Source organism: Musca autumnalis, unplaced genomic scaffold (assembly GCF_047663935.1).
Source record: "Musca autumnalis isolate F117 unplaced genomic scaffold, ASM4766393v1 scaffold_2, whole genome shotgun sequence".
Lineage (NCBI taxonomy): Eukaryota > Metazoa > Arthropoda > Insecta > Diptera > Muscidae > Musca > Musca autumnalis.
In genome coordinates, this window is record NW_027411755.1 from 95,212,365 (window position 1) to 95,220,356 (window position 7,992).

Below are 7,992 nucleotides of genomic sequence, written 5' to 3' on the forward strand. Positions count from 1 at the left end.
GCTTAACCTAGTTCAGGGGCTCTTTTCAGTGAATCGTTTAGTTGAACTACACAAAATTAATTTTTAATTTTTCTATTCTACTAATCAGAGGAGGAAGCTAGTCGGCTGAAAATCGGCGGCGCGCCGCCGCCGCTCGTTTTCTTCGAGTCGAGCCGCAGCCGATTTTGTCGGCTTAAATCGGCTAAAAATCGGCAGTCGTCAAATCGGTAGAAACGGCGCGCGCCGATAATTTTCAGCAAAAATGCATGAAATTTCGCGATATACATAGTCCTGGTCCAAACTAAACTGATTTCATTGAAAAAATTTCATGAAATTTTGCTTTCTGAGTAATTTTATGAAATTTCTGTAGTGGGGAATTTGATGAAGAACGTCTAATTTCATGAAATTTTTTAATGAAATTCATTCTAGTGTGTACCAGGACTATGTTTAAACTACATGTTAACTAAGCTGAAATTTAGCCGCGAGTCGGTAAATAAGTCGGCGCGCCGCCGCCGATTGTCTTGCACAGACGTGAGCGAGCGAGCCGAAAAAATCGGTCGGCTTCGTTGTCTGCTACTAATAACATTCATAATTAGGCAGATAGTTTAAGTTGGAATTAAAAAATGGCAAGTGCTGACAATCCATTCGCTGCCTTGCTGGGTGATTCAAAGTCAGGAATAGAAAAGAACTTAGTCGAAGATATATTTTTATTTACGCTGAATAAAGATCAGCAACAATCACCCTCACGTTCGTCAAAATCTTCTAGGAAGGCTGTTTTGTGTTTAGCTGATGTTATCGTATGTGACAATGGCGATGGTGAAATGGGCGAAGAGTTGTTGTCTCATGCCATATTCGAAAGGTTGATGATGTCTGATACTAAGGAATATTTGATACATGGAGAGAACGAGGATGATGCTCTTCAAGTTGATTCAATGCTTTATTTACATAGGGCGTTTTTGTCATGTGAAAGGCTTAAATCGGTTCAACTTCACCGATCAACCGATTTCGAGAAGATACGTTCGCTGATTATAACAAACGCCAGTACTTGTATGCGTCAACCCGATTTGTTCCCTGGTCAACCCATCTGGAAGCAGTGGAAAGAAATTATGATTATGTCGCAAGACATAAATACATCGGAGACAATGGATTTTATGGTTGAATGCATACAAAAAATCTACATCGATGATGAATCACTAGAGGCGTTGGGAGCTTTAAAGGCCAATTTTTATCCATTATTAGGTAAAATCCAAACAGACATTAGTCAGTCAAATTTAGTTACAATTAAAAAGGAAATATTTTGGATTCTGAGCTTTTTCGTTCGCGACAAACGTATTCCACAAATGGGCGAAGTACTTATAGACTTTAACATACCGAATCCAAATACCACTGGTAAGTGATGATAGCTAATTTGTAAACACTATATAGATGTATAAGAAAGTGCTTCATTTGCAGGAGGGGCCTATATGAATACCTTGTTCGGCAATTTGTTTTCGTTGTCTATTTTGCCGAAAAATCAAAATGGACCATATGAGTTTTTCAATGACTTAAGTTTAGAATCGAAAAGTACGGATCCCGTACTTTGGCAATGTATGTCGAGCCATCAGAATGACATATTCATTCTCATAAAACAACTATTGGTACAGAGCCCAGTTACTAAGCGAAATATGTTGCAATGGATAGCCAAGTGTCTACACGCCAATGTATCTCGCGGGCATTTATGGAATAATCTTAATGCTGGAATTGAAAACTTTATTCATCAGAATGCGAGTGACGCATTCATGATTGGTCTGACATCTGTTTTATTACGACTATGTGCACCTTTGTGTGAACCAACCCTAAAGGTAAGAAAATTTAGAATTAAAGGTTAGAAATATGTAGGGTAAGTGCACCAATAGTCGGCTCTTTATGGATTTGCATAATTTCTATCACCATTCCGAGTGATTTTTTCCAACTTTTTTTTACTTTTCGATGCAATAAAAAAATTTTGAATTACATATTTCTAATAAAACGTGAGAAAAGTGCGAATTTAGTCAAATGGTGCTTTTTTGCTAGTAGTCGGCACATGTTCCAGTAGTCGGCATATCTTATTTTTGCAACGAAACGTTAAAAGTTGATCGTTTCTTTTATTTTAACCATATATAATTCATATTTTATTCCGTACTACTTTTAAACATTAGATAATTTAAAGATTTTGTTAATATTTGGAATTCAGTTAGAATTTATTGTTATAGGTGTTTGTAACATAAACTTAATTATTTGAAAGGTCAATAGTTTTTTTTTTTTTAAATAAAACACTGAAACCTTTTTTTTTTAAATTATCTTTTATTTTTAACTTTTTAGTAAATAAACTTTTTGACCACTGAGAAGTCCATAACCAAATTACAGCCAATTTAGGTAGAAAATCTAGATAAAAACTTTAAATTGACTGAAATCGGGTTGTATCGTACACAATTTTTGGTGGGTAAGTTTCTGTACAATTGGGAACTCGAAATGCCAAGTTACTGCCAATTCGGACTAAAAATGATGACAAAATCCTCAAAACAACTTAAATCGGGCGGTACCGCTATATGGGGGCTATAGGAAAAAATGGACCCATATTGAATTTGGTTTCATATTCATTTATTGCCATCCAAATCTGAAAAGTGTGCAAAGTTTTAGTGCGATTGGTCAACTAGCAATTATGTAATTTGAATTCCCTTTGCTGTACGTATAGGGTACGTGGCTATGGTATGTTCCTTTACTTTTGAAAATGGTACAACCGGCAAAAGTAGTAAAAGTTGTAAACTGCTTCCATATGAATTATATGGTGTCTGAAGTAAAGGAACGCTTTTCGAGTAAAAAGTAATAAAACTTGAAGATTCTTGCGCGTAAAGGAACAGAGCTATAATTCATTTAGGCAAAATTGTAACACTTTGGGTGATAACTTAGTTTAGGTGGACATCGAACAACATGAAGGGACAATTGAGATATGTCTTTATGAAACCATATCTAACATAGTTTGAAAGTTACAAAAAAGATCTCATATTAGATAAAGGTGATAGGTTTTTCTTCCAATTATCCGAAAAACAAACTCAATATAACGTCTGCATGTAATAGCTTGGGCACAAAAATAAACATAAAATTCATGGTTAAGCCCGCTCAAAACATTCCCCACTAATTGTCATTTACTATATTTTCTGTATATTTAAGGTACTGCTTGTTGATCCAACATATTGTGGTGTACCGGACAACGAGAGGGAACAAAAGCAAGTCAACATGATTAAGGCATTTGAAGAGACTACTCTATTGCCAACAGAGGAAAATGCGAAACGAATAACCGCTGATAAATTCAATTTTGTAACGGAGCTATTCTTTCTGACACATAAGGCCTATGAACTAAGCTACAGGGCTAGCATTGAACGGTTTACGAAAATGTCCCGAGAGCTACACAATTTACAGTCATCATATCAAGATGTAGCAAGAGCAGATCCTAATAATGAAATGGCCAAAAATTTGCTGAGAATGCTAAAACAACAATTGCAGCAATATTTGTGCTTGAGAAATTGTCTTATGGAGCCGGAAAATGATACTGCCATTACCAAGTTCTTTGAAGCTTCGGCTATTTGGCTGGTGGAAGTTGCGCTTATTACTTCAGAAGAATTGGACAAAAAGCAAGAGTTTGCTCCAGTCAAGAGGATTAACAAGAACTTGCCACAGAAAATTGAATTCGTACCACATACGCTCCGTTGCATTCCGGAAAATATAATCGACAATATCATATCGTATCTAAATTTTAGTCGACATTTCCCTCCGGGACAATTTATACAAATGTACCCATCGTCCCACGATGCATTCTTTAAAATGATAGTTCTCTTTATGGGTACACCTGAATTCGTTAAAAATCCTCACCTGCGGGCAAAATTGGCAGAAGCTTTAGAGTTTTTCCTAACAAAGCGATCTTCTGGTGGTGCTACATTCCTTTCACATGTATTTGATAATCATCCTGATCGCTGCAAGGTAGTACCCAGTCTATTAAATGTCTTTGTTTCGATAGAAATGACGGGCCAATCTGTTCAGTTTGAGCAAAAGTTTAACTACAGGCGGCCCATGTACGCTATAATGGAGTACTTGTGGGATAAGGAGGAGTACGTTCAAAATTTTCGTGACCTAGCTGCCGAAGCCGAGTATAATATGGAGGCAATTGAGCCTCCTCTATTCCTACGCTTTATAAATTTGTTAATTAATGATGCCATATTTCTACTGGGTATGTATATACATACGTATTAACTTCGAAACATATCAAGGAATTGTACATATTTATAAATAGTGTCACATACCCCCATTATTACAAGTCTTCTTTTGTTATATTTTGGATTTACCGAACAGATTTAGAGCGTTCCGCTTAACTTAAAGTTAAAAGTGATGGTTGAATTTGAAGGAGGAGCTTCTTGGAATTAGCTTTCGATGTAAAAATTATATTTTTAATGCCTCCAAATTTGTTTATTTTGCGTTTTCAAATCCATCAGATAGTAAAAGAACACATGTAATAATGGTCCATAGTCTAACAACTTTATTCTTTATATTCCTTTCTAGATGAATCACTTAATAATTTACAACAAATCCGACAACTACAAGAAGCCCAGAGTAACGGAGAATGGAATGATTTACCACAAAATGAACGTCAACAGCATTTGTCCAATCTTCATCATTTGGGCATGTTGGCCCGTTTCGATAACATTCTGGGCCGTGACACTATCAACATTCTAAAATTAATCACAACACAAATTAAGAGTATATTCTGTCACAATAGCATGGTGGATCGCATAACATCAATGTTAAATTATTTCCTCTTGAATTTAGTTGGTCCGCAAAAGGAGAAATTCAAAGTGAAAGACAAAAAAGAATTTGAATTCGACCCTGCTAAAACGGTGTTAGAAATTTGCCACATTTATGTCAATTTAAGTAGCAGTGACAGTTTTTGTTTGGCCGTATCGCAAGACGGACGTTCCTACAGTTCCCAGCTCTTTAGTTATGCTGAAAATATTCTTATACGAATAGGAGGCGGCCAGCTAATCGGAGAAATGACAGAGTTTTCTGAAAAAGTCCAGAGATTGGAAAAACAATATAAACAAGAACAAGAATTTATGGCCGATGCTCCCGACGAATATTTGGATCCTATAATGTCAACTTTAATGAATGACCCGGTAATATTGCCAAGCTCAAAGGTAACCGTAGATAGGTCAACAATAGCTCGTCATTTACTTAGTGACCAAACTGATCCATTTAACCGAGCACCGCTAACAATGGATAAAGTAATACCCAATGTGGAACTGAAACAAGAAATTGAGAGATGGATGGCAGAAAAACGGAAATCTGGAACAGCAACTGTCTCCGATAATGACGATAATGTGCAGCAATGAACATTTTGTAATAACTGATATCAAAAGATATACAATGTCATCTGTCACATAATACATATACTTTAAACTGTTGACTCTTCCGGGATATTGCAATTTTTTGTTATTTCTTTTTATTGTTTAATATTTCATGGTATTGTTAAATGTATATGGGTAAACTAGTATGGTATATTTTTACTGTGTAAATGTATGTCAATAAATGCAAGGTGTTTGCATGAATTATAACCATTACAAATTTTGAAATTTTGCCCACAGGTAGATCTTGGAATGCTGATTACGCCAATATACAGTGGCATAGAAAAGTATACATACACCCTACAAAAATTGGAGTTTAGGCTAAAACGTTGGGGTTTTTATAGCAACAACTGCACCATGTGGGGTCGCTCCTTGGTAACAAAATAACAATAATTACACAGATTTTTATTTATTAACCATTATACTTATAGTAAATATAAGGATAATTACAGGAAGTGGTAAAAACATTAGCTACAAAGGATATAAATGATTAGGGTAAAGGTTAATTACTTATATGATAAAATTATTTCTTTTAATAAAATTGAAGATGAGATCAATATTGTTTATATTAATATTTACACAGGTTTATTTTAATATAATACGCTTATTTATTGCAATTAAAGAAATTAAATTTTCTCAACACAGAAAAGTATACATACACCTTAAAACTACTTACATTTTAGTTAAACTAAAAGCAAATACATTGGGATACGTTCATTTGTTTTGTACTAAGTGCATTTAATGCATTTTTCATCGAATACACAAATTTATAAGTAGTTTGCATTGCAGGGGTTAATATTTCTCCGCTCAGGCCCATAATAAAGCGATTTTCTAAGTTTCAAGGCTGCTAACTACAGATATTCATGGAAAGTTCCCATTTTAAGGACTCATATCGCTTCTGTTCGGCACATAAACCTGGCGTCTGGGGCGAGAAATCATGTTAATTTATAGTTTGTAGAAATGTTTTTTTTTTTTGAATCAAAGATCGCTGTATACTAAAAGTCACCACCTTACTGCTAAGTTTATTCATTTCCGATGGTCAGACAAACAATAAATACCTTTGGAATGTCCGAATGACAACCCCGGACCATTCTACTCTTGACAAAACAGATATGTATGTATACTTTTCTGTGCCACTGCATATAACATATATGGGAAGTCCGTATTTCCCAAGATATTGGCTTCGAAAGTACCGAAACCCCATATGATTTTTGACAAAAAAAAAAAAAAAAATGATCGCGTTAGTTTTGTTTAGCATTTGTCCATGGGAGAACGTATTAAATCCCGGCCGAAGACCTGCTATTTTCGACAAAAATTTAATTTTTGAAAACTTTCTGTGGAAAAAGTTTAAAATCCAGCCACTACATTCAACTTGCTCCTTCCGAGATTTGCACCTGTCTATATGGGAAAGTTTTAAATCACCGGCCGAAGGACGGCTACTTATAAAATGTTACAATTAAAAAAATATTTTCCGAGGGCCGTAGCTAACCCCCCGTTTACACATGCAAGTGGCAGTTCGAAAAACACAAATACACTCACACATATTCATTGCCACACCAACTAACAACCTCACTGCCGACAAAATTTTCTTGTCAGTAATCAATGTGAAGGCCTGCGTACATAAGCTGCTTTGCCTGATTGCCTTGCTTACCTGCTTCATTTCTGACGTAATAAAAATAATAGAATAAAGACGAAATTTCGAACTGGGTTGCCATCAGTTGGAATTTGGGTCGGCCTTCTTTGTTCTTTTATTTTTTTATTGAAGCAGCAAAGCAAGGCAATCAGGCAAAGCAGCTTATGTACGCAGGCCTTAAGTGCTTTGAAAGTAACTTCAATTTTTTTTCCGAACGTCTACACATGCAAGTGTCAGTTCGAAAAAATTGAAGTTTCGACTATAATATGTATACACAACTGTCTGTAAGTTACTTGCTCTTATGTTACACGCTAAAACTTTCATACGAAACTTTCCCATTGTTTTGGCGTTCTTAGGTCGAGTTCCCCATTACGGTAATTTCATAAAATTGCTTTTGTATGGAACTCGATCTATGAACGCCAAAATAATGGGAAAGTTTCTTATGAAAGTTTTAGCGTGTAACATAACAGTAAAGGAAGGAAGTTCCAAGACTTTAGCCATGGCACAATTACCCAGGTAGTGGTATCACACCAGCTGTTCAAATATGAAAAGTCAAATCCTGATCCGATCTGGCTATGTGTGTCCATCCGTCCTTCTGTCCATCTAAACCTTGTAATCACGCTACAGGCCGCAATTTTGATCGGTTCGTCACGAAATTTTGGATGTTGATGGGGGTCCCGAAGGGGAAGCCTATTGATTTTGGTGATGGTCGGATAATATTTAGGGGTCGGAATGGGCAAAAAACTTATGTGGATAAAAAGACAACGTTTTTTTCCAAAGCGAATATCTCAGCTTCTATATGGGGTATACCAAAAGCAAAACATGACCATGTAAGTAGAAAATATCACCTTTTTAATGATGTAAAGTAGGTTTTCGTAGGTGATCAAGCAACGAAGATATCGCAATAGCCGCTAATAGAACCCAACTTTTCATTTTTGCGATTTTAATAATAATGACGAATATCACAGC

The 7,992-nt window shown here is 35.7% G+C and overlaps 1 protein-coding gene across 1 annotated transcript; it reads left to right on the forward strand.

Annotated features, from left to right (window-relative positions):
* Positions 1-463: 463 nt before the first annotated feature.
* Ube4A (Ubiquitination factor E4A) lies at positions 464-5,600 on the forward strand. Its single transcript, XM_073968531.1, has 4 exons — positions 464-1,368; positions 1,432-1,820; positions 3,169-4,222; positions 4,552-5,600. The coding sequence occupies exons 1-4, from the start codon at positions 603-605 to the stop codon at positions 5,376-5,378; spliced, it is 3,036 nt and encodes a 1,011-aa protein (XP_073824632.1). The 5' UTR covers positions 464-602; the 3' UTR covers positions 5,379-5,600.
* The last annotated feature ends 2,392 nt before the right edge of the window (positions 5,601-7,992 follow it).

Coding starts and splice junctions, on each gene's coding strand:
- Ube4A (XM_073968531.1), top strand. CDS start 603: ATGGCAAGTGCTGACAATCCATTCGCTGCCTTGCTGGGTGATTCAAAG. Junction 1,821..3,168: donor TGTGTGAACCAACCCTAAAG/GTAAGAAAATTT, acceptor TGTATATTTAAG/GTACTGCTTGTTGATCCAAC. Junction 4,223..4,551: donor TGATGCCATATTTCTACTGG/GTATGTATATAC, acceptor ATTCCTTTCTAG/ATGAATCACTTAATAATTTA.